This window comes from Malaya genurostris, chromosome 3 (genome assembly GCF_030247185.1).
Source record: "Malaya genurostris strain Urasoe2022 chromosome 3, Malgen_1.1, whole genome shotgun sequence".
Lineage (NCBI taxonomy): Eukaryota > Metazoa > Arthropoda > Insecta > Diptera > Culicidae > Malaya > Malaya genurostris.
The window spans coordinates 276,513,474-276,540,982 of record NC_080572.1 but is presented as its reverse complement, the minus strand read 5'-3'; the positions used below and the strand labels follow the sequence as shown (position 1 = coordinate 276,540,982).

The window sequence follows — 27,509 nt, the reverse complement described above, 5'->3', positions numbered from 1 at the left end:
TTGGGCAATGTTATTATCAAATCCAGATAATTTAATCGTTGTAGGAATCGTCCGAAGGAAATTATCTGGAGAATCCTTATTAAAGCCTCGTGCTCCTTATCAAGCGTTAAGTATAGGTTAGCTTGGATTTCGGTAGACTTAGTTAAAGTCAAAGGACACACAACTGTAGTTTGTGGAGTACTCATAAGAACTGCACGACCGAGCTCAACCCAGTTGCCAGTTAGTTTATTCAATTCATCGATCTTATATACGCTAATTTTAAAGTGTTTAATAACAACTTTTCGATTGTACTAAACTACACTGTACATAACAGTTCCTTCCACTTAAGAAGAAAATATATAAAATTCAGAATAAATTCATGCTGACAATTCATATGAAACTACAATAGAATTTACAAATTTTCGAAAGAACTTCGTTCATTTAGACTTAAGCATTATACAGGGTGATTTTTTAAGAGCTTGAGAACTTTTTTAAACAATAAAACGCATAAAATTTGCAAAATCTCATCGGTTCTTTATTTTAAACGTTAGATTGGTACATGACATTTACTTTTTAAAGATAATTTCATTTAAATGTTGACCGCGGCTGCGTCTTAGGTGGTCCATTCGGAAAGTCCGCTTTTTTATCGACAAATTTTGTTCAGCGATGAGGCTCATTTCTGGTTGAATGGCTACGTAAATAAGCAAAATTGCCGCATTTGGAGTGAAGAGCAACCAGAAGCCGTTCAAGAACTGCCCATGCATCCCGAAAAATGCACTGTTTGGTGTGGTTTGTACGCTGGTGGAATCATTGGACCGTATTTTTTCAAAGATGCTGTTGGACGCAACGTTACAGTGAATGGCGATCGCTATCGTTCGCTGCTAACAAACTTTTTGTTGCCAAAAATGGAAGAACTGAACTTGGTTGACATGTGGTTTCAACAAGATGGTGCTACATGCCACACAGCTTGCGATTCTATGGCCATTTTGAGGGAAAACTTCGGAGAACAATTCATCTCAAGAAATGGACCGGTAAGTTGGCCACCAAGATCATGCGATTTGACGCCTTTAGACTATTTTTTGTGGGGCTACGTCAAGTCTAAAGTCTACAGAAATAAGCCAGTAACTATTCCAGCTTTGGAAGACAACATTTCCGAAGAAATTCGGGCTATTCCGGCCGAAATGCTCGAAAAAGTTGCCCAAAATTGGACTTTCCGAATGGACCACCTAAGACGCAGCCGCGGTCAACATTTAAATGAAATTATCTTCAAAAAGTAAATGTCATGTACCAATCTAACGTTTAAAATAAAGAACCGATGAGATTTTGCAAATTTTATGCGTTTTATTGTTTAAAAAAGTTCTCAAGCTCTTAAAAAATCACCCTGTATAATATAAAATCATTGAAACATTTTTGTTTTCTGTTACGCTTAGATCTACACGGGCATTCGATAGCCGTATCCTCGGCTTTTCTTTTTCTTCTAGTCCTTTCATTTAGGTTTTCTTCTGGGAACCCTCGGAATTCTTCTTCTCGATCCATCGATGACCGCTTCTCCATAATTTTACTGAATGCAGGCCTCTCGTAGCTCTGTGCTGCTATTTGATTCTGCTCAGCTGGTGTCAAATTTATATCTCTTGTTCTATTTTGTTGACGACTGACATTTATCAGAATATTCGGCCGAACCAACAAGTTCGGATATTTAGATGTTCTGAGCTGAGTGCGGTGTGCGAGAACGGGAACGCTTCCAATTTGAATCTGGAAAGTATTTATAGAAAATCTTTTTAAATAAGTTGCCTTTATCCATCTAGCATGAACATGTGGATTATGGTTTTTATACCATAATTCATCTCCCGTGTTCAGATTGTCCAAAACCGATCCAGAATTTACCGGACATGGTTTTGGAGATACATCATGTAAAGGAGTTTGATGGGTTAGTTTAATGTTTTTGTAGTTATTTTTAGCATTTTTAGGGTTAATTAAGTCAATTAACAATTTAGGTTTATATGAAAATACCTTTTCAGATGGAAATTTACCATCTTTAGTCATACAATTTCTATAATTAATTAAAAATAAGTTTATCTGATCCTCCATATGTAAATCTACCATTTCCTGGTCTAGTAAAAATTTCTTTAATACTTCTTTAACAGTTTTAACAAGTCTCTCCGCCTGGCCATTACTAGCAGGATTATACGGAGGACTTTTTAAGACTTTTATTCCTTGTTTTTCCAAAAAATTAACAAAGGAAAAGGAATTGAAGGGAGGACCACCGTCAGATACTAAAACATCGGGTAAACCAAATCTGGCCATAAAACTTACTAAACGTCTTAAAACTTTATTACCATCAGTACCATTTTTCATCCAATCTATTTCCACCCATTTCGAGAAACTGTCCACCATTAAAAGGAAAGTGTGTCGTTTAAAGTGAAAAAAATCAATGTGGATTCTACTAAAAGGTCTTGTAGTTTCCATCCATTTAGAGGTAATTTTTTGTTTCGGTATAATCATCATACTGCTACAAATATCACAGTTAGCAACGAATTTTTCTATTTCCGCATTAATTCCGTACCAGTAAACAAAACGTCTAGCCAATTGTTTCATTTTTACAACTCCGCCATGGTTGGCATGTAAAAGTTTGAGAATCCCACCTTGTAAAGAGTGCGGTATTATAACCCTGTCTTGAAACAACAAGCACTCGTCTACAATTTCTAAATCATGCTGGTTAGAAAAAACGTTGACAAGGTGTTTGTCGATTTTATTTGGCCAACCATGTCTTATATACTTTACAATTTGTTGTAAAAATTTGTCCTTCTTTGTTTCTTTAGCTAGAAGTTTAAAATCCATTGGGAACTCATTGCTAAAATTTAAACTATGTATTATATCATATTCTTTGGCAACAGTATCGTTTAATGGGAATCTGGAACAGAAATCCGCATTTCCCATTTTAGATGATGGTCTATAAATTATATCGAAATCGTATATAGAAAGTTCTAAAATGTATCGTTGAATTCTCGTCACGTAAATGGAATGTTTGCCAGATTTGCCAAAAATAGCAACTAGAGGTTTATGATCCGTAAAAACTAAAAACTTTTGTCCATACAAGTATTTATGGAATTTCTTTATAGTACACACCAGCGCCAGAGCTTCAAGATGTAGAATAGGATATTTCTTTTGAGCTTGATTTAAAGAGAAAGATGTAAAACTGATTGGTTTCTCAGTATCGTTTACTATATGAGAAATCACTCCTCCTAAACCATAACCTGAAGCATCTGACGAAACCACCAATGGCTTTTTAGGGTCAAAAAATTCAAGAAATTTGCTTGAAATCAAGGACTTTTTACTGTTCTGGAAAGCTTGTTCGCAATCTTTGTCCCAAAGAAACTTTACATCACTCTTTAATAATTTATACAAATGAAACAATTTAGAAGAAAGATTAGGTATAAATTTATGATAATAATTTATCAAACCAAGAAAGGATTTAAGTTCTGTGACATTTGAAGGCGTTTTAGCATTTCCAATGGTTTTAATTTTACTTTGACATGGAGCCAGACCTTTCTCGCTAATCATGTGACCTAAATAGTTCAATTCCGTTACAAAAGACTTGCATTTTTCAAAATTTACTCTAATGTTTGCTTCCGAAAGTTTCTCCAGAACCACAAACAATCTTTTCTTACACTCCTCAATATCTTTACCCGCAATTAGAACATCGTCAAGATAGCAAACGACAAACGGTAAATCTTTCAACACTTGATCCATTACCTGCTGAAAGATGGATGCACTCGAAGATGCTCCTTGCGGTAGCCTGTTGTAAGTGTATAACCCTTTTATGGTATTAATAACCATAAATTTCCTTGAACGACTGGATAAGGAAAGCTGAGTATAAGCTCCTTCCAGATCTAGAGTGCAAAAGACTCTGCAACCAGACAGATTTGCAAAAAGGTCTTGCACCAGAGGCAAAGGGTAAGTATTTTGTATTAGCAGTTTGTTTATTGACACTTTACAGTCAATAACTAATCGTATATCTTTGTTTTTCTTAATTACTGCCACCACTGGAGAAGCCCACTCACTTGTTTTAATTGGAGTAATAACTTTCTCATTTTCTAACTTCTCCAAATAGTCTAAAACTTTTTCTCTTAACCTGTAAGGTACATCGTACGCCTTCTTGAAAATGGGTGTGTCTGCTTTAATAATAAGTTCAGCTTCATAACCTTTTATTGGCATCGAGAAATCTTTTTTAAAAATGTTTAAAAATCTTTGTTTTATTTCCTGGATAAAACAATTTTTATTCAAAATATTGTTAACTGAAACAGTTCCAGCAAAAAATTTCCTCCAATCAGGAATTAAAACATCTAACCACGTTCTACCAAATAACGGATAGAAATTGTTTTCAGAACTAATCACTAAAAGTTTTAATTTTGCTTTTTTTTCTTTGTGTTCCACTATAACTTCTGTCTCCCCTAATAATTGTAGATGCGATCCATTTACCACAATAAGTTTTGTCGTAGTTTTTGATAAATTTTTAGAAAAATATGAAAAATAATGAATTTTATTCATCACTGTTACAGAAGCACCGCAGTCAACTTCCATCTGTATTGGTACACCATCAATTTTTACATTAATAAAACAAGGATTGTTAATTTTATTCAAGGTAGAAACTTGCATGCAAGATAATTCACCTGTATCCGAATCTCCATCCAATTCGTCATCCGAGTCCTTGGTATTCATGCGCCCTAGAAGGTTAGAGATGTTCTCCTTACTGCTACCAGGAATGTCCATCCGGTTCACTGGATATTTATGTTGGTTCTTTTTTTTGTAACATTTTCTTGCCACATGCCCTCTCAGTCCGCAAAAATCACATATGCGCTGATCCCATTTTGGCTGTTCACTTCTGTACTCTGCTGGCCTAACATCTTCATATCTTCTAGCATCATCGAACCGAACTCGTTTTCTGTAATTCGAATCATGGCGTTTGTATCCCAGTCGATTCTTTACTGGAATACGATTTCGTTCTTCGAAACGTCGTTGCCTAGATTCTTGAAAATCTTTCATTCTTTGTATAACTTGTCCTCTACCCATTCCAGGGAGAGATTTCATAGCAAAAACTTCATCTTCTTTTTCAGAAAACGGTTTAGAATTAGTAGTAGCCATTTCCCACGTTTCAAGAATTTTTTCAGCCAAAACGAGTGTTAATTTATACTCATTTAGCAAACTGCTCCGTAAATCATCATCTAGCACACCTGCCACAATCCTGTCTAATATAGCTTGGTCTTTGCGAACACCGAATCCACAAAGCTCTGCCTGATACCGGAGAGATAACAAATAATCTTCGTAAGACTCATTTGGTTGTTGGTTACGAGTATTGAATCTTAGACGCTGAATCATATCCAATTCACATTTATCAAAACTAGTAATCAAATTTGAAATTAGTTCATCATACGGAACATTGTCAAAATATTCTACAGAATACATTAATTTTAATTGTGAGAAAATTACTGAGCCTCCAATTGTTATGAGGTAAGCTATTTTATCTTTGCCATTTTCTATTTTGTTAGCAATAAAAAAATATTTCAACCTTTCGGCCCAACTTCTGAAGCAAGTACCTGTGTGATACGGCTCAATATTAACGAAAACGTTCGCCATGTTGTATAATTTTATAATAATTGTATAAATATTAGTAACAGTACTAGTAATTGAAATTTTCCAAAATTAGAAAGAAAACTTTGACTCACCGCAGAATATATTCCTACCGGCTCACCGAAACGCTATCGGTATACAGGCCCACCAAAAGGCTGGAAAATATTATCCGATTTTTATTGTTCGCCAACCTTAGCGAAACTTGATTTCTGTATTCGATTTTTGTTTGCCGCCAACTTCAGCGAAAATGTTGTCCTCTGGTCGCACTGCCTTTCTACTCATCAACTTAGAAAGAGAAGGAAAATTATGTTAACAATAGGAACACAAAATGGCTATCCTATACAATAGAAGCACTAGCGTTGGTTTTTTTTCTGAATAAAGAAAAAAAGATGATTCACATATATGCACAACGATTATGTTCACACCATGTATAGTAAAATTTTCTTTTAATTCTACTCGGTTCTTAATTGTTAAAACCAATATTCTCTTACTTACATCGAGACTAACTCAGCAGCTGAGAGAAGAAAAATCCGCCACGCTGTTCTCAATGAATTCCTATGGCCGGTGTACGCTGCCTGTTGTCCTCGTCGCCAGTTATCAAATCCAGATAATTTAATCGTTGTAGGAATCGTCCGAAGGAAATTATCTGGAGAATCCTTATTAAAGCCTCGTGCTCCTTATCAAGCGTTAAGTATAGGTTAGCTTGGATTTCGGTAGACTTAGTTAAAGTCAAAGGACACACAACTGTAGTTTGTGGAGTACTCATAAGAACTGCACGACCGAGCTCAACCCAGTTGCCAGTTAGTTTATTCAATTCATCGATCTTATATACGCTAATTTTAAAGTGTTTAATAACAACTTTTCGATTGTACTAAACTACACTGTACATAACAGTTATGAAATGTTCGAAATGTTGAAAATGCTCTCAGGTGAGTATAGTAAAGAAAAACGTAGTCGTGCATGTCCCAGATTGGCGGTTCAACGCACAGGGCCTTACAAGCAGCCCAGTATTCCCATGTGGGCTCTTGCGTTCGAGCTTTCATACAATGGTAGTTCATGCGTGCAAAGTCGTGCGCAACGGTGGTTTTTAACGAATTTTTACTTGTATGCTTTACACATAATTTTTAAAAGAGTTTGTACTAGCTTAGATGTCTGTTCTCTTTGCTTTAGTCCTACATCAAAACACTTGCTGGAACTAGCAACTCGATACTAGATATTCACCTCTATTCTGTATTTCGATCGAATCGGATTTTGTCGAACGAATGTGAAAATTTGCATTCTGTAAATCGATCGAATGATGCTTTTGTAAGGAAAACTCAAACTCGATCGAACTACAGAATGCAAAATTTCGTATCCGATCGAAACAATCCGATTCGAACGAATTGCAGAATCGGGGTGATTCTTAAACAAACCGAACTTTTCATCAATTTTGCAATTTTGGACAAGGTGTAACACAAACTAATAAGTAAATTCATGAATATTGACAATATATGCTATGGATCAAGAAGCTAAGATAGATATGAGAACGGCTGTTCTATAATTAATCGATAGCAAACGTGCGAGTAAACGAAATAATTAGGTTGACTCTTGAACTCAACAGTAATTGCCCTCTTTTTCTCAAGTTGGTGTCTTCATATGAAGTGACCTAAATGTCTTGATGCAACAACTTTGTAATTGGTTGACAATGAGTTTTCTATTCATAGCCTAGTTTTTTACCGTTGGCAACTTGCAAAACCAAGCCGCTCAGCACTGAAACTTACGAGGAATTCGGGATCGAGTGTAGTGTAGTGAAAATTATTATTTTTGTTCGAATCATGCAAGCGAGTTAAGCGAGATAAAAGGTTTACTGGCAACTTCTAACAAACATCGCGATATGAAAACTCATCGCCATACCAAAACATCGCATACCAGTGGAATGTCACAACAAAAAGAGATTTGCAAGATTCCCAAGATTCACTTTCTGCTGTTCTGAGTTCCACAGCTGCTGTTATCGCAAATATCGCACGAGTATTGCGTATATATATACTGAATTTGAATAGTGTGCCCGTGTTCAGGTGAAGATAACATAGTGTGATGTTTTGATGGTTTGTGAGGTCCACGCGGTATCGTCTGCGTACAGCGCGAGTACATTAACACTTATTTGCTCTCACTAGCCTAAGGAGTTCGCGATTGAATAATTCTGTTCTCTTTGCAGGTAGGCTGCAGTAGTACGCCTAAAGTACGCGAGTTCAGTCGTTGATTTTGACTTCAGCTAAGCGGTTGAGGTGAAGATATTCTGAGCAGTAATTCCGTAGGATTAGCTGATTGTTCATAACGCTAGCAAGCGGAAGTATTTATAGACCGGATTAGCAGCTTTAAGAAATGGCACTATCATTATGCACCAGTAAGGTCTTTACCGCCTTTCGGATTAACCAGCGCACCCTCCAAGTCACTAAGGTGAGTCTCAACTCTATTTGAACGTTGAAGGATTAAATGTCAGTTATATCATGATGTGGTGAAAACCATCCTCTTCTATTGGGTTGATTGAATTACCGCTTGTTAGCGAAACAAGTAGTCATTCTGATGGAATTGAATTCCACACAACTCAAAAATTGACCATTCGTGACGTTGTCAATTTTACCGCAATATTTGAACTTTGTGTAAGGTTAAATTGGAGACATCCAATTTCTTGACCAACAAATGGTTGGCTACTGACGCACGAAATGGGTTTTTTGTCATGCACACACGCGAATTTTTTTACCTCTAAACGACGACAAGGTCACACGCAGACGCCGGAAGATATTTATTTTTACTTTCAATAGATCGATCGCGCGTTTGCCGAACGTACAAAGTTTCTAGCAATGTTTTGCCGGGAAACCTTTCGGTTTTCTATCTTGATGCGATACAACATTATAATTATACAATTTTATTGTGGTTAGAGCGTTAGAAGTACGGTTGAATGGGTTTTACTGTACGGCAAAACAAACATTGAAATTTAATAGCTAATCTAGATCTGGATTAGTGGCATTAATAACAACTGGAACGTGTAAAACAACCTGCACTAATACATGACGTCATTGCAGTTGGACAGAGCTGGTACGCGGAAAAACAAATGATGTATATTGACCAAGTAAACAAAATTTGGTCGAGCCTCTTCGATTGAGTTTATAACATTTAATAATGAATGAACTGTGTACTGAAATGACGAGCCCTCAACTGATTACGCAATTGGCACTGTGCTATTGAATAATTTCGTTTCATTTTTTCCCTTGCTTTCGTACTAGGTTCTTTCCTGTCGCTACTCTACCAAGAAACGTTCGAAGATCTATGAGAGTGCCGCTGAAGCGGTGGCTGACATTCCCGATGGTTCCAAACTGCTGGTCGGTGGATTTGGATTATGTGGCGTTCCGGAAAATTTGATCGATGCATGTGTCAAAAAAGGCCTGAAAGATCTGACCGTGGTGTCAAACAATGCCGGTAAGTTGAATCGTTTCTTTTTGTTTCTGCAAATGTTTATTGAACCCAACGAACTTAGCTAGGTCAATTAAATGAGACGGATAATTAGTAGTAGCTAAGGCCAAGCTTGTCGATAGGATTGCACAGGCCAGACTGATTATTTTTTTATGTGGAACGCATGTTACTCGCGTGTAGGATGGTTTTTTTATTTGTACGTTTTGTTGCGAAGCAGGTTAAGAGCGCGGAGCGTGTGAGTGTTAGTGTCAGAAAGAATCCCGGTGTAACTTCTCACGTCGTGCGCAAAGAAACAGAAAAAACAGTCATACCGGTTAGCTTATTTTGAATGAATTAATCGGGAGAAGTTATAACATTTGCATATCGGGAGACTTGGTTATACTTCCTAATGTGTTATCACATGACATTATATCTCCGGCTATAACCATACAGATTCGAGTTTTATAATTAATAAATAATATTCATTTGAATCATTCAATTTTTTGCAAATTTTCTAAATTTATGCTGATATATTGCTACGAGGTTGAAGAAGTAGCTTCATGGGATGATTACATGTTAGTTCGATCAATACAAACAAATGATTCAATTGTTTTCTGTCTTCTGGATTTTAGCGCAGTGATCGTTTGATGTAAGCAAACATACACCCAATGCACATTTTGGTTAAATTATTGATATCTTTCACAGGCGGTGGTACGTATTAGACTCCATTGGCACCGTGGATCGAAATTGATAAGACTTTTTATTTTATTTTGCTTGTCTGTTATAATGATACTCTTTATTCGTCTTAGATGTGTTCTTGGTGTCGGACGTAATGAACAATCATTTTTCATATCATTCCTGACTTTTTTTCTATCCCGATTTGAATTTATAAGAAAACAGTTATGACAGCTTGAAACTGAACATAATAAAACGAACATGTTTTTCACATTGATGAATTGCAACGTTACGGTTAGACCATAAACGAAAACAATTGTGCCACCAATGAACGTCATTTCAAATGAAATGACGTCACCAAGTAATCGACAAATGATAAGAAGAATTTAGTGGATTCTATTTGTTAATAAGCAAACCTGAATCTTTGACAGATCAACATATCAGGATGGTTTCAACAGGATGTGAAAATGTGTTTAGGTGTAAACAAAAAGTGAATCGTGAATGGAAAAAGGCGGGTGGATTATATCAAAGGCATAACCTAGTTGACATGAATGCGAATAAAAATGGGCCAGCTTCTTAAAAACTTTCGATTTTTTATAGTTTTATTAGTTGCGAATAATCGCTTTTGTGAGAGCCTTCGCTTGCTAGAATATCAAACGTTAGTACTTTCAAGTACGCCATAAAATTATGTCCAACGAAATAATGGGAAGCAACAGATTTTTTAAATTATAGGTAACGATGATTATCAAAGTAATCTCTTATGTTATGTTTGCGCTGGTACTGGCGTTAGCTTTAAACTTTGATGGGTTTTACTGACTCGTCTATTTCCATGGATCAAGGTCATTTAGCCGAAAGCCCTTTCGCCGAAAGTCATTTCACCGAAAGCCAATTCGCCGTAAGGGTCATTTCGACGATTCGTGCAATTGTCTATATATTATAATTGAAAATGATTTAAAATAAACACAAATGAATGATCCCAAGTAGCATGTTAAGTTGCTGTCCTGCATTTTTCTACTGATTGTGCAATTTATCAAGTCAGTTCATATTACTTTCTAGTAACTGTTGTGTTATGGAAAAAGCGCAACATATCTTCAAGTTTTTCCGTTATTACGAATATTTATTCACAACGATTGTGCAACTGATAAAAAAAACTCATGCGTCGATCCCATCACTAAGGCAGTAATAAAATCAGCGGAAAAAAACAATTATGAAACTCGTGAAAACTACTATGTAATGTAAACAAGAAATGGAATGACGTTTCAAAAACATAACAAACCTTGTTTCTTCTGAATAAGTTGCACATTTGATTTTCAATACATCTGCTCGTAACACAAAAATGGATGTTGTAAAATAACCTGCACATGAAAAATGATAATGCTACATATTGTAGAGTTGATCTTTTGTGTTTTTGTGAATGAAAAATCGAAAATGAACTGCATTTTTATGGTGAAACCTGTCTTCGTACGCCTGAAATTTTCAAGCGCCTTTGAATTAACGTGTTTTGATGGTTATACACCATTTTCTGTGAAAATAATAGTTTTTTATTTTAATAAGAATCATCGGAATGGTGTTTAAAAAGGTATATTCAAACCTTCTTAAAATTTTCAGACAATTTTGATCACACTAATGTTTTATTGAACCTGAAAAATTTCGAAATGAATTTTTCTTGTATATTTTCCAATATGGCATCAATGGTAACAGTGAGTTGAATAGAAAATGGTTCACGCAACGTAATGATTTATATTTTCTAAATAACAGGAAGCATTAACATGTTAATATTTCGGAAAGACGTTGTTTTTTATCAGTTTAAATCTATTAGTTGAATTAAACAACAATACAATCTTAGCGGGGCCGATTTTTGTGTTACGCACTGTATGTATTATTTTGGAAGCCCATGTGCTGGAGTTTCAAAAACAAGTTGCTCAAGCGGTAATATGTAACTATGAGAGTTAACTTTTCGTTTAATATCTTTAAAAAGTGATGTCAGGTCTGCTCATTTTTTTTCGCGAGATGAAAACCGAATACAAATATTTGTTTTCATTGCGTATGTAATGCTGTATTTTTGCAACTTTCATGATAATATTCTCATGCCAGCAAGTTTTGCGTGCATTTCAAATAGATAAATCTTGCACTACTTTTTTGCAAGTTTTGAATTTTAGATCATTGTTTTTCTAAAACTGTAGAAATTTTCACACACTGACCTAAAAATTCATGAGGCCGCCAAAACTATGCTGACTGAGCAGAAAAATATGTTTTAAAGAAAGGTTTTTAATTCGGATTATCATTTTTTACCTAGCGGAGAGCATCATTTCGTTATTTTTTCTTCCACAAGAGATTTATAGCAATTTCGACGTATACTGTGTCCGACACAATAATGATAGCCGTTTGGAAAGTTTTTGATAATTTGCACAATTGTTATAGTTACTCCGGTTTTACATGACGATGTGAAAATTTTTGCAGAACTTCTATAACCGCTAGTGAAACATGAACAAGTTGGTGATTTGCTGCGCAATTGTTTTAGATGTACTTAAAGTTGTTCAACAGTGATTTTTTTGGTTGTATTGTGAAATTTAACAGTGATAAATTGCACAACCGATAATAATATATTTAAAAATCTTTCTAAACATATATAACATAAATACTAATTTTAAAACAATTGTAGAACATCTTAAAATCTCGATAAGTTACATTTGCTTCTTGGGATAATACGTTAACGCCCGTTTTGTTGACCTACAACTGTACTTAAAGATTGATTCATGAACCTCAGAACGGAGTTCCCAAGGAAACTTGTTTACTATTAGCCACTAATCATCAATGCAATTCCATAGGTGTATCTACCAAGCAAATCTATGTGGTATTAATGAATAATAATGAAAAAATATCTAATGCGGCTTCGCCACATCGATTTGATTCGTGTGCTGTCCGACCTCGCTACCGCTCGTTCGGACTTAACTAAAGCAAACGAACCTAGCTTTGAGTAGACCGGGCAAACGAGGCGGTTACAGGTTTGTATGCAAGAGGCCCTTTCGACGAAATGATTTCCATTTCTATTATCCGTGGCGATACTTATACAAAATGATTCGTTCACGACCGTTTATAATTTACCGTTCAGCGTTCACCTTTAAATTTAGCAAGTCAATAAAACTTTAGGCCGCTTGATTGATCCAAAATTGCATAACTGTTAGCTATTGCCGAAATTGTCGGCAAAAATTTCACCGTTAGCTCGGAAAAATCGATAAGATGATATTTACCGTCAATTGCCAAGTCACCAGGAATTAAATTCACAAAGATTTTTTTTGCCTGATATAATGAGCACAACAGCTAGGGTTGGGAAAAGGGAACTTTTTATTAACTTCATTTCAATTATAAATATATAAAAAACAATGCAAAAAATAGCACGGCTGAAGATAGATATCCAAAAGTATACATGAAAAGTGGAACAAAATTGTTTCTAGCTTTCAATTTGTATATTATACCGTTCCACAAAAAGGCGACGTGTTATAATCGACCAATGACATTAGATGACTAGTGTCTCACCGAATCTCGGTAAAAGCTAACTCACTATTCACTATTTTTTACGGACAAGTTTTGCAAATCAGTGGAGTAACATACCGTATTTACATTTATTGGATTGATTGGTTGCTCTTGAAAAGAACTGATTTATCAAATTTCGATACTTAACAATGTTGATGGTATTTTCTTCAAATTCAAATAACTGCCTTTCGTATAAAGTGAATAGCTCCCGATTTGAATATTTCTGTTGAATAAACTTGGGCCTATAAATGAAACATCTCAGAATATGTTGACATTTTTCTCGAACTTGGTGTTGAAGGTTGTTTTCTTCTGATGCCATACACCCCGATTCTGCACGGAACGACCGAAATCAGCATTTTCGCGAAAAATTTAGTTGATTTGCTGATTTTAGTTAGTTATTTTTTGAGACAACTAAAAAAATCTTACTTTTGCTGATTTAGATTTTTTATTCTCATTCCCTTAATAATAATAAAATATTTGTTGAAATGACTATTTTTTTTAGTTGAATTCACAAATTAAACGTACTGTCATTTCTTAGCTAAGGCACACTTCATATCCAGTCAACTAATTTTTTAGTTGAATTAAAGAAATATAATGTTGTTTTCAACCAATATGAATGGTTGAATTGGCTTCTGCAATCTGCAGCTATATGGCGCCCTGTCACCGAAACGGTAACACCTTAATGACTACTAGCCACTAGATGGCACACTACTGCCGAAAAAAATTCAGACGTGGTTGTCTTTTCTATATTGGCAGGTATAAATACGATGTTGTGTTGGAGAAAAAGACATAAACGAAACGTAAACATCGTTTTGAATTTTTTTTTTCTCTAAATCACTGTTTTCTTCATTCTCACTGAAAACTTTGAGCACTCGGAAAACAAAAACCGAATACAAATAGTACACTGGACGGCGCAGCTCGGAAGGTTTGAAGATACAAAAAAAACTTCATCACAATTAGAGTGAAACATTCGAAATTCACTTCACTGTTCCGCGTAAAAACATTATTACGCACAATCGCTTCAAGTGCGCACAAATTCTGAATAAATACGATTTCCACTAACAGTTTACGACATTTTTACATATCGGTTTAGAAATTTAAATAAAGATATATCGAACACATGCGAAAAACATCAAAACAATGTTCAAGCAGTTTCAATAAGACTGTCCTTTTTAGCTTTTTAATGGATTGTTTTGCTTTGACACTTCTCATGAGTTTTTGGCTAATAAACTTGTTAATAATACCCATTTCAGTTTTGGTTTTTTTGTGCTGTCCTTCAGTAATGATGGTGATAGAGAAATAGAAACAAATTTTCTGATTTTAATAACAAAATTAGTTGTCAATGAGAATTTCGTGTTGGATTGAAATATTGCTGGTTTGAGTCCAGGATATTCACCAACTAAACACATTCTCTAAAAATAAGAGTTTTTTCAGCAAAGTAAATTCTCAATTTTAACTAATTTTATAGTTATTTTGGAAATTTTGTTGTTAAAATCAACTAATTCAAAAACAGTAATACGAATTAGGCGCAGAGCTAATTTCGGTCGTTCCGTGTGCAATCCGACGGATTTGTGATACGAACGAATCTACACTTTCGCTCGAGTTCGAATTTTGCATTCTTTATTCCGTTCGACTTGTATGATTCGATCGACTCTCGTTCGGGAACACTCGAATACTAACCATCAAAGCTGTCAACACTACTTACACGTTCTATATTATTTATATTATTCATTTCTAAGTAAACGAAACCGTCACACTTGTATAAACAAATTGGAACGATTCTAAACCGAACAGAAGTAATACGTACGCAAGTCGATCGAATAATAATCTCGAACGAATGATATTCGAGTTCATACCCAACTCGAACGGAATGCAGAATGGAAATTGCACATTCGATCGGAATATTTCGAATCGATCGACTTACAGAATAGGGGTGATAATTACAGATCTTCCGTAGATTGTTTTCCCCAAAAAGTGACTGTACTGAAGAATAATTACTATCTATTTATTTGTGTAGAAGCACTGTCGTAACGATTTGCATACGTATAACTCAAGGCATCGACTTACCTATCACATTATACCCGTCCCCTAACAAATTTTTGAATACCAACTTCGTTCGCTTCGGTATTGAATCATTCAGTTTTTTAAAGAGTTTTGTAGTGATCTTGTCTCATGCTGACTTTATTGCTTTCTTGAGATCTCCAATTGTTGAATATTGCTTAGCGTTGTCATAAATATCGCGGAACGTCATATTCCGAACGTTTCCAATGGGATTAAGGTCCGGAATAAATGGCAGACCATTCAACTACCGGAATCTTAGCCCTTGCCAACCACTCTTATTAATTTAGAAACAAATTTTCAGACCAGTCATGCAGTGTTGGTGATTGCCGAAAATTTGACAGAAGCTGCTCGATATTTATCAATATTGTATACAACATTTTCAATCCGGTAGAAGATGCTACAAGAACTCGAGTCTCTCAATGCATGAACCGCGAGAGAATTTTTTTACATTTCTTCGCTCCACTTCATACTCTGAGTATTTAACGACCCTTATAAAATTACAGTCTGATAATGATAATGATAATGATATTGAAAGAATCGCAAGTTGACAATTATCGCAGAAAATCGAATCGATGATTCGACTTGATGATTCTCATACTAGGTTGCAATATTTCAAAACCCTTGTGTGAAGCATTCACATACATCATAGACACAACTTATACAAAGGTTATATGCACATAGTTAGAATAAGCGGCAATAGTAAAATGATTCTATCGCTATTATCCACTGCCCATACAGAATCGGATCGCGAAATGAGACTAAGCGACCGTTTGTTGCTTCAGAGAGAATCATCACAGCAGCGAAATAACCTCGGATTCTCAGACAGGGAGTGCGAGAGAATTTCGCTCTCGCACTGGTGTCCATTCTATGTTAAATGAACCATGCCGGTTTTTCGTTGCTGCGATAATATCCGTCTCTCTTTGATGGCACTGATTGAATCGTGTGAAGAGTTGCTAGTGAGTGTCCTTTGATACGATAAAAGCCATCCTTGCAGTCATGTATCACCATCCATGAGTCCAACACAATTTCTCTTCCGAAAAAGTTCTGCATGAGATGAAGTTCAAGCTTTGGTGTTTTTCACATTTTCTTATTAACCAATCGAAAGGAATTCTTAAAAGCTCGGTGCATTGTATTTTTAGAAACATGTGGAGTCATTTCGTTACTTCTGCAGCCCTTTGTTGCTTGAATGACTCCACCGTTCTGCACAGTATGAACATTCGCACAAAACAGAATCTTTAAATATAGGCTCTGTAACATTTTTTAGCTCAACATACGCCTGCCTTCGTGCAGTGTGGAAAAATATTCGCTTTTCTCCGCCCGGTTTGCGGTGTTCAGTATCGAAGTGACTTGCACTCGGTTCGGTTCGATAATTACCTAGAGAAGGTTGCTTGTGCATTTTTAATGTCATCGTGATCGGTCGTGTCTGGTACACAGCCCTGTAAGTATTAAAACAGCCAACAATATCGAAGATTTTCAGTATAGCAAAAATTTTCCAACAGTTGTTCTGATCGGGATAGTTTGAAAAAAAGGTATCATAATCATAATCAGCTAATCCTATTTAGGGATAATTCATAATTCATTCCACGTTGATCGAAGATCGGATTTTTTAACTCGCTCAAAGACATTCGCAAAGAATCTGCACCGCAAGGATAGTGATGACAACTGTCCGTTTGTAGACTTCGTCAGTGTCATTCCAAATCAGAAAACGACCTGTCAAATCCAATTTACCTAAAGCGAATTGCCACAATTTCGAATGAATTTTATTGGAGTTATTATGGAAACATTACGGATGCGATATCATCATTTTCCTTACGGTGACTAGCTTAATCCTACTTATCAATTCAAGGCAAACTTCAGAATGCAAAAATACAGTGAAACCATGTAATTGAGTAGCAACTTCGTTAGGTACCGCTCAAGTTAGTACAGAGACAAAGGAAAACAGAAGAATGTATACAAATTTATATTTGTTTTCAAATTGAAACACTGCAAATACTACAAGGACCAGCTCCAGGCAACCAAAATTTCTAATGATCGAAATTTTTAATCAAACAGTTCAATCAATCGTCCCACTTTTGAACCCGCAATTGCACGAGAGTCTGCTTAGATTACAACAACCTACCTCTAGCATGCTACACGTAGGACTGAAACGTTAGCTATAATTTCGCTTATATTTATAGATTCTCGTGCTTCCAACAGCTTCGCTTTTGCATCGATTGACCAATGAGAGCGATGCTTTCCCATTTATACATCGCTTACTACTTCGTCTACGTCAGGGAAATCCGGTGTGCCGGAGATTTTTAGCAGACAAAATAGGACACTGCTAGCTATTAATCAATATTTCAATGTTATATAATTGAACATACATGGCTATGAACTTTCAAATTAATGCAGAAATAGAATTATTTCCCATCAATTGATGAAATAATATTACTGATTGAAACTAAACTGACTGAGCTGTAAGTGTTCAAAAGCTGACCACATGTCTACTTGTATTTACCCTTGAATTTCTAATTTGCACCCCTATATAGAAAAAAGATGTGTTCCACATCAACAAAGTATTATTCAACGTTCTCCCACATCTGGTCGATTGAATTTGAAAAGGACTACACGCGCTTGGCGGGTCATCTCAAGTTGTCATCTTTGTTCGCATCTTTCGTCACTCTTGGTTTGCTTTCGTATGATTATACCCGCTACCAGGCAGAAACAACTGAAAACAAAGGCACGTGTAGATGACAGTCCTAGTAAAGTTCGGTGTTCTTTTCATATCATCTTCGTTCACATACTCTTTCCAACACACGGCGCGCAGACAGGCGTGCGATAATATTAAAAATTTCAGGTTCAGGGTGATCCGTCGTAAGATGCTCCAGTTTCAAGTTTTATAGAGCAGAGAACTGGTTCCTTTCGGTTAGTAGCATTGGATTGCGGATCGCGAAAAGTGAGAGAGAGAAGTTATCAAGCTTCAATTCGTTAGGGAGAACCGAACGCCAAATATTGCTCGAATGTTGCCTAGTGAAAATATTTGAACGCTATCTATCTCATTGCCTTAAACATTTGAACTGTAGAGTCATGTTACCATTCACATGCTGGTCCGATAAGCTAAGGTGCCAACGGACGGCATGCGTGTTACTCGAGAGAAGCCGAGAGGGAAGCCGCGTGTGTCCGGTCACACCATTCAAAAAAAAAAAAGACGGTTTCAGTGATAGCGAAAGATAGCGGCGAGAATCATATGATTACTAGCTCAGAACTTGAACAATCTGCAACCTTATCAGGACGACCGACCGACACACGACGACGTAATGAACCATTGTGAGCAGGCCATAATTACCATACCCAAGCAGCAAGTCGGTTCAATCCGGTTGGGTAGACAACGGATCTGGTGGGTGCTAATTCGCTAGTGTTGAATTACGAAAAAATGGTAAACAATTTTTATGATTTAAATTTCAAATATTTGGGTTATCGAACTCATCGTCGTCGTCGTCGTCGCGTGTTCATTCATTGGGTGGGTTGACGATGCAGCTACTGATGATGATTTGTCCCAAACGATGTTTGTGTGCTAATCAAGTGATTACCATATCTCACGGTGTCATGTTGCACGTCTCTCTCTATATTACTGTTGCGATATATTAATTTAGAATATTGCTAAATCTTATTAGGGAAATGTCAAATTTGTGTTCAATTTTTGTTTGTATGCATTTTTTTACAGAGCGTTAGGTATTCTAACGTGCTTGTTAACGTATAACGTAACGATTCGTGGTCGGACTATGCTTATACCAGTCTGCGATTTCAAAAAAAAGCGATTGACATTTCTATTGTACCAATAGTCATCTCATTAGTAGAGTCGCAATATTATTTTGCTGATTAGTCAACTTTCAATCAACGAATTGTGATAAAATCTAAGAAGCAAAATCGCAGGAAAAACAGTTCGAAAATTGTTCAATACTGCTGTTATAGCGACGCGAAAATTCGAAACAAATGCACCTATTTTCACCTTACCTTAAGGGTCAATCTATCGAACAGAGACAGCAGATCTCATTCTAACTAATGGTTTTTCGTATATGAGATGACTACTGGAACCGTTACTCTAGTTCCTTTATTTAAAATTGAAAGTTCAGGGCTTCAATTGAAAACAACCAACTTATCTAAACTTGCATTCCATTCAAACACGCAGGCATCTCATGTGACACTGAAATTTTAGCGAGAATCTCGCTTATATTTATAGATTCGCACACATTTGCAGTTCGTTTTTTATTTTGAGTGCCTTTCAATCCATTTCCAAATGATCTGTAGTTTACTCTCTAATTTAATTTAATAATTTAATTAATAATTTAATTAGTCGGAATACTCGTTGAGTACTCCTAGATGGGAATCTAATTTGTCAAATTGTATCGTTATTGTTTTACTCAAAAACTGCTAAGTAATTCTGTTCTCTCTTGGATTTTTGACATCTTGCACACAGTATTTTTGAAACAATTACAACAACATTACAGATTTTAATCAACAGAAGTTATATAGAACATTATAATACTTATTAACACTCTGAATATCAAGTTAAAAAATGTTACGCCGACTACCAAGGTGAATTCATTGCGAATAAAATAAACTTAAATGGTTACGGAAAATACAGTTGTCTACCCAAAGTTATCAGGAAAAGTTCAAACCAAAGTCTTGAAAAAAAGAGGGAGCGCTCACTTTGACTGACCATATCTCAGCCGTTAGTTGCACGATTTTCATAATTCATTCTGATCACTTGAAAGATAACTTTTGCACAAAACAAAAAAAACGGCGATATCTTAATTGTTTCAAAGTTGCTAAAAAAATTGAAAAAATCTGCAAAGAAATATGAAAATATTGAATTCTTGAATTGCTTCTACAAGGAACTCAAAGCAACCATCTAAGCATTTTTGTTCGCCAATCGATTGCAGCTAACACTAGCTAGAATATGTAGAAGGAAATAATTTCATGTTTACTAGAAAAAGAGTACCAAAACAAAAAATTGTTATTATTATATCAAAATGATGTATTTGGAATAAACCAAACTGAACCAAACAAAAAACAACTGAACAAGTAAACTAAATTGATCAAAAACCATAGTGGTGTGATAATACCTTTCTCTTGTCATTCAAACAGCCCCATTTTGTTTTCCTTAGGATAATTGCTGACACGAATTTGAGCTGATGTTTAACACAAATTCATTCAGATTATTACTATTAGTTCGGATATACGTGACTCAATAACGCTCACGTTGCATATTCGACAACATTCTAGAAACCAAAAGTATCAACAATAATACATTTGAACTTGATCATTGGTTACATTCTGAAAAAAATGGGCGGATAAAAAAAAACGCGTGACAGTCACTTGATCTTCGAACTTAATTCACAAAGCAATAGTAGCTTTCAAACCAGTCCAAGGTAAAATCGGCTCAGCCATCTTCGATGAAATTGTGCGGAAAGAAATGGTTTTATACTATGTTCACACCGGTTGAAAATAACATGTTTTAACTATAGTAATATAAAGTTAAAACCGCACTGTTCACACTAAGAAAAGTGGTTGGACCTATCTGCGTTGCCAGGTCAAGTATTCCAAAAAAAATGGAACACTTTCTTTAGTGTAGAACATTTCTGGATGGGTAAAAAGCTTTCAAGAAATTTGACAAAAAAATAGTTTATGCTCTAACGCTCAAATGTGTTAAATTTTGTTACAATCGGTCATAAAAATGCTACAAAAAAATGTGCGCAGTTAAGGAAAATTCAGGCCAATCTTACAGGTGGGCCGTGAAACAGTTGGGAATAGACAATTCGATTAAGTTCTGTGTGATAAAATTGTTCAATGAGACTCAGATAACCCCGCGGTGAGATGGTAGCTGAACAAAAGTGAATAAATGCAACCCAGTGGACGGAAGATGAGGGATCACATTAAGGACCAACCCAACCAATAAACAGAATACGATTGCCAAATTTCGCACCAAACGGAAAAGCCAGCAATCGCAAAACAACTAAAATATTAGTTGTTTTTCTGAATTTGATTGGATAAAATTTGGTGCAACTAATCGATTGTTGTTTCAACAAAGACATCATATTAACAAGATATCCAGCTCTCACATTTCCGGAACAAATCATTGGCAACATCCTTTTTTGCGAGCATGGCGCCCTCAGGCGAGTTAGCGTCGAATCTCGTACATAGAAGTAGTGGAGAAAAATGTCACTGCGCACCTAACAGATCGGCTGAAAAGTTCGTATCGTTTCTATGAGAGGGCGCCACTAGAATTAAATTCATACCATTTTCAGTTAGTACCAACCTTCAAAAGATACGTGTATAAATTTGACAGCTGTCTGATTATTAGTTTGTGAGATATTGCATTTTGAGTGAAGCTACTTTTGTTATTGTGAAAAAAATGGAAAAAAAGGAATTTCGTGTGTTGATGAAACACTACTTTTTGATGAAAAAAAATGCCGCCGATACCAAAAAATGGCTTGATGAATGTTATCCAGACTCTGCACCGGGCGAAGCAACAATTCGTAAGTGGTTTGCAAAATTTCGTACTGGTCATATGAGTCCAAAAGAGGCTGTTACCGATGAAAACGTGAAAAAAATCCACAAAATGATTTTCAATGACTGTAAAGTGAAGTTGATCGAGATAGCTGACACCCTAAAGATATCAAAGGAACGTGTTGGACATATTATTCACGAATATTTGGATATGAGAAAGCTTTGTGCAAAATGAGTGCCGCGTGAGCTCACAATCGATCAAAAACAACAACGAATTGATGATTCTGGGCAGTGTTTGGAGCTGTTATATCGAAATAAAACCGATTTTTTTCGTCGATATATAACAAAGGACGAAACATGGCTCCATCACTTCACTCCGGAGTCCAATCGACAGTCAGCTGAGTGGTTATGGTGTCTGTATTTTGGGATTCGCATGGTATAATTTTCATCGACTACCTTGAAAAGGAAAAAACCATCAACAGTGACTATTATATAGCGTTATTAGAGCGTTTGAAGGATGAAATTTCAAAAAAACGGCCTCATTTGAAGAAGAAAAATGTTTTGTTTCATCAAGACAATGCACCGTGTCACAAGTCGATGAAAACCATGCTGAAATTGAACGAATTGGGCTTCGATTTGCTCCCTCATCCACCGTATTCTCAAGATTTGGCCCCCAGTGACTTTTTCCTGTTCTCAGACCTCAAGAGAATGCTCGCTGGTAAAAAATTTAGAAGCAATGAAGAGGTAATCGCTGAAACTGAGGCCTATTTTGAGGCAAAGGACAAATCGTACTACAAAAATGGTATCGAAAAGTTGGAAGATCGCTATAATCGCTGTATCGCCTCTGATGGCAATTATGTTGAATAATAAAAACGAATTTTGGCAAAAAAATGTGTGTTTCTATTAAACGATACGAACTTTTCAGCCGAACTGTTATACAATTGACATGATATGTTGAATGTGATGCCGTGCGATGGCGTTACTGAACTGAACTGAAATTGATTTCGCTCCAAGCTGACAGGGTCTGGTTTTAACTAAGGAGTGTATCGATAAGTAGTTAGCAACATTCAAACAGTTATTACTCTGAAATGGCTTAATTTTTTGCAGCGTATTTTGCGATGACATGTTTGTTTACATGTGACAGCTGCGTAATCGATTGATTTCGGTACGGTTTATCGTTTCAATGATGAGTCGAATTGAACCGGAAACGCGAAAGAAAATTTTGCACACTTGGTGCTCAGAAAGTGGTGTCACGTACAACGAAATTGCAAAACGGGTGAAAGTGCACCACACCAGTGTCAAAAATACTATCGAAAAATTCGGTAAGACCCTTTCCATTAAGGATTTTCCCCGATCCGGTAGGAAAACGGGTCCCAGCCAGCCCGGCCGGGACTTAAAAGTGGTTGAGTACATCTGGAAAAACACATCGGCGTCGACGCGGGATTTGGCCAAGCAGTTCAACACCAGCATCGGGATGATTCAACGGATCAAAGTTCGGAACTCCCTGAAAACGTACAAGAAACAGAAGGTGCCGAAAAAGTCCCTGGTACAGCAAATTCAGGCCAAAACAAGAACACAAAAACTGTATAACCGGATTCTACAGAATAAACGGATGCATCCTGATCGACGACGAAACCTACGCCAAGGAAGACTCTCGAGCTCTTCCCGGACCGCAATATTATACGAAATCGGTGTACCTGGACCTGCACGACGCTGACATCACGGTGGCGATGGAAAAGTTTGGGCAGAAGGTGTTGGTCTGGCAAGCAATTTGTACCTGTGGTTTGCGGTCGTCGATTTTCTTCACGAAGGGCACAATTAACGCCAAGGTGTACGAGGAAGAATGTTTGAAGAAAAGAATGCTGCCACTGTACAGAAAGCATAAGGCTCCTCCTCTCTTCTGGCCGGATTTGGCTTCAACCCACTACGCCAGCTCCGTTCTACAGCATTTAATCGTTCACCGCTTGAATAACGACATTTCGCTTAAGTAGCTACTTATAGCTTTATCACTGAACTCACAGATGATATAGATATGCAACAAAAGATTGAAATTCCCAAGAGAGAATTCACCAGCAAAATGGTCCGAAAATACATTACTCACAGATGACATTAAAACATTTATACTGTAGGAATATCTATTCAATACATTGAAAACTTGTTTAATAATTAACTTTTATATTCTTCTGCATACTTTCACTTACATGAAACGGCCACTACGTAACTGACATAATTGACGTTCATTTGCCTTAGGAAATTTTCAATATAAAACGTTTATGGTAAAATGAAGAGGATTTTTGTTCTGCGTTTTGCTTCTTCTTTCTTCACCTTTACATGTCAAAAACATCTACCATTTTAAAATTTCTGTGAAAATATATTTTTTGGGATTTTTAGTAAGTATTAAATTATAAGTAAATAAATAAATTATCACACTCTAGCTGGTGCCGAATTCAGTTCATTAGTACACAAAATTTTATAGATTTCTTCGTTACGCTCCGAATACTTCTAAAATCCTTTAAAATTTGAGTCTAAGTTCTTTAAAATAACTTTTTTTTAGACTTTGTAGCAAATATGAGATTATTTTACATACTGCTAACTTTAATCGATCGATAAACAAAAATACTTAGTGTTTATTTTGAATTTCACATATGTGCATCAAACTTAAACTATTTCAAAACTACCGAATTTTGTAATTTTTTTTTTGATAAACATGGAATAACTTCCTTCCACATTTTTTAGCTGGTGCCAACTTCAATCGATTGTTGAACACAATTGTTTAGATGTTAGCTTTGAATATCCCGTAGTTTGATAGTCTACGATTTTAAAATTTTTGTGAAAATGCGAATTTTTTTTTGAGATTTTCAATAGATACCACATTATTTCACTCTACAAAGATTAGCAGGTACCAAAACTAATCGATTGTTATAAATAAGTTTACGATGTGTTCTCAGTAGGGTTGGATAAGTCCTGAATATCTCCTGCTCATTCCATTTAGTACAAGTTATAAACCATTTGTTAGTGTTAGATCGAAAATATCAGCGAATAAGACACTGTTACTGGCTTAAAAGTGGTACGAAAATTGATTATATTTATTCCTGATTATAAAAAAAACAATTATTTTTTTATCATATATTGCTGAATGTCAAATGATCCTTTTCAAATCCATTTTAGTATATCATTTCATACAATCGCAATCTTTCTACATTCGATCTTTGGTAAATGTCTAACTGTTGAATAAAAAACACATTTCTGCCCGTAATCTCTATCTATATTTGTAAATCCGGTGAATGAATATCCGCTGAAACTGAAGCTTTCTTCCTCGAATGTTGCACATCATTCATCGGAGATGGTCATCTTTGCTGCTAAGCACTGTTAATAATGCTTCTGTCATCATTGTTGCATGCTCAGGTTTCGTACGGTAATAATCCTCAACGACTTTTCTTCATCGACACAGGTATCGATTCCTTCGGACTGGGCTTGTTCCTTCAGCAGCGCATGATAAAACGTATGATCGCATCCTATGTCGGTGAGAATGCCGAATTCGAACGACAGTACCTGACTGGAGAGTTAGAGCTGGAACTGACCCCACAAGGTACTCTGGCCGAACGTATTCGCGCTGGTGGCGCTGGCATTCCGGCCTTTTTCACTCCCACTGCCTTCGGAACGTTGGTTCACGAGGGTGGTGCACCGATCAAATACGGCAAAGATGGATCGGTAGAGATCGCCAGTCAACCTCGGCCGATGCAGCTGTTCAACGGGAAACCGTACATCATGGAGGAAGCCATCGTCGGTGATTTTGCGCTGATCAAGGCTCACGTTGCAGACGAGGCGGGTAATCTGATCTTCAACAAATCCGCACGGAACTTCAATCCAACCATGTGTAAAGCAGCTAAGACTACCATCGTCGAGGTAGAGAATATAGTACCTGTTGGATCGTTAGATCCGGATCAGATTCACATGCCAAGCGTATTTGTACATCGCCTAATTAAGGGAGCCAAGTACGAAAAACCAATCGAACGATTGAGGATACGTGAAGCTAAGAAATCCGGCTCGGTCCTTTCTTCGACGCCAGCTGCTAAGCAACGGGAGAGAATTGTCCGGCGGGTTGCACTAGAATACCAAGACGGAATGCATATTAACCTGGGAATCGGTATTCCCGTATTGTCGTCGAATTACATCAAAGGAATCAACGTGCTGCTGCAATCGGAAAATGGTATTCTCGGATTGGGCCCCTTCCCCGAGAAACACGAAGTCGATCCGGATCTGATCAATGCTGGAAAGGAAAGTGTTACCGTATTGCCGGGGGCATCGTTTTTCTCTTCGGATGACAGTTTTTCCATGATTCGCGGTGGACACATCGATATCACCGTGCTCGGTGCGATGCAAGTGTCACAGTTGGGAGACTTGGCCAACTGGATGATTCCCGTTAGTATTATCTGTTTCATTTTTCCAATAAGCAAATATTTAACTAATTTCTCTCTTTCGGCACATTAGGGTCGTCTGGTGAAAGGTATGGGCGGTGCAATGGATCTGGTGTCTGCTCCGGACACCAAGTGCATTGTTACGATGGAACACAACGCCAAGGATGGTTCGCACAAGATTCTCGCCGACTGTACCCTTCCGGTGACGGGTAAGAACTGTGTCGATATGATCATCACCGAAAAGGCCGTTTTCAACGTCGACAAGGAACAGGGTCTCACATTGATGGAAATCGCCGACGGAGTGTCGGTAGAGGAAGTTATTTCTAGCACTGGTTGCAACTTCGAAGTGTCACCCGATTTGAAACCGATGGGTCAGGTGCCGGAGTGAGTAATGGAAGCAGTTTTTTTTGGCTATTAACATATGCTCTACGTAATGATGCAGTATCTCACCAAGTCACATACACACACACATTGCTGGATAATATGTGGATCAACAAATGAATGGTCTCAGGAACAGGCACTTTTTCGTTAGTCGTGTCATTGTTTTTCATTTGCCTTACGAATATTATTAGGTTTAGTAACACACTGTCGTGCCAGTGTATAAATCTGTCTATCAGTTCTTCTTTAATGATACACGAGTCGAAACGATCATACCCGATGTACAGGGTATACAAGCCTATTAATATAAATAACATGGAGAAATTAGCCTATAGTCTGAAATGGTTCGACCGTCTTGAAGAAATTCTTGTCCTTTGCATTCTGAAAGCAAATATAGTGAATGTAATCGCATGTTTAAGTTGAGTAGAAAATCACATCGATTTTTTTTGTTTCGATTAAAGAGGTTTAATTAACCTTTAGGTCATTTGCCTCTTTGGAAATCGAACCCAAGTTGACTGTATGAAAGGTATCGACTACCCTTCCCCCGAGGAAATTCTTGAACATGCCATTGTTGATTATTTATACCACATACAATAAAGCGAAAGGGTATAACAACGGGACATCAATGTCTACAATGTAGCAGACCCTGTCAGCTTGCAGCGAAATCAATCTTCAGTTCAGCAACGCCATCGAACGGTGTCACATTCAACATATCATGTCAATTGTATGGGTGCGCAGCCCTGCTATTTTGGCGCGCACGAATTTGACAGTTCTCTCCCCTACTTCTATGTATGAGATTCGATGCGGACTCACCTGAGGGCGACATGCTCGCAAAAAAGGATGTTGCCAATGATTTGTTCGGGAAATGTGAGAGCTGGATATCTTGTTAATATGATGTCTTTGAATGTAGTAAACCGT

The 27,509-nt window shown here is 36.7% G+C and overlaps 2 protein-coding genes across 3 annotated transcripts; one reads left to right on the top strand and one right to left on the bottom strand.

The window, feature by feature from the left end:
* Positions 1 to 1,409: 1,409 nt before the first annotated feature.
* On the bottom strand, positions 1,410 to 6,500 carry LOC131438615 (uncharacterized). Its single transcript, XM_058608743.1, has 2 exons — positions 4,650 to 6,500; positions 1,410 to 1,731 (listed from the first exon to the last, which is right to left on the bottom strand). The coding sequence occupies exons 1-2, from the start codon at positions 5,611 to 5,613 to the stop codon at positions 1,676 to 1,678; spliced, it is 1,020 nt and encodes a 339-aa protein (XP_058464726.1). The 5' UTR covers positions 5,614 to 6,500; the 3' UTR covers positions 1,410 to 1,675.
* A 1,031-nt stretch (positions 6,501 to 7,531) lies between these two features.
* Positions 7,532 to 26,918, top strand: LOC131434442 (succinyl-CoA:3-ketoacid coenzyme A transferase 1, mitochondrial). Of its 2 annotated transcripts, none has more exons than XM_058601160.1 (5): positions 7,532 to 7,661; positions 7,802 to 8,043; positions 8,871 to 9,063; positions 25,247 to 26,217; positions 26,287 to 26,918. In XM_058601160.1, exons 2-5 carry the CDS (start codon positions 7,969 to 7,971, stop codon positions 26,599 to 26,601), a joined length of 1,554 nt encoding a protein of 517 aa, XP_058457143.1. In that variant the 5' UTR covers positions 7,532 to 7,661; positions 7,802 to 7,968; the 3' UTR covers positions 26,602 to 26,918. The 2 variants fall into 2 exon arrangements, with proteins under 2 accessions (XP_058457143.1, XP_058457142.1); XM_058601159.1 differs by having other exon boundaries at positions 7,537 to 7,731.
* The last annotated feature ends 591 nt before the right edge of the window (positions 26,919 to 27,509 follow it).

Excerpts from the sequence above, each read along its gene's own strand:
- LOC131438615 (XM_058608743.1), bottom strand. The coding sequence starts at position 5,613 with ATGGCGAACGTTTTCGTTAATATTGAGCCGTATCACACAGGTACTTGC. Across the intron at positions 1,732-4,649 it reads GGATGGAGATTCGGATACAG|ATTCAAATTGGAAGCGTTCC; the intron begins GTGAATTATCTT and ends AATACTTTCCAG.
- LOC131434442 (XM_058601160.1), top strand. The coding sequence starts at position 7,969 with ATGGCACTATCATTATGCACCAGTAAGGTCTTTACCGCCTTTCGGATT. Across the intron at positions 8,044-8,870 it reads GCACCCTCCAAGTCACTAAG|GTTCTTTCCTGTCGCTACTC; the intron begins GTGAGTCTCAAC and ends CTTTCGTACTAG. Across the intron at positions 9,064-25,246 it reads CGTGGTGTCAAACAATGCCG|GTATCGATTCCTTCGGACTG; the intron begins GTAAGTTGAATC and ends TCATCGACACAG.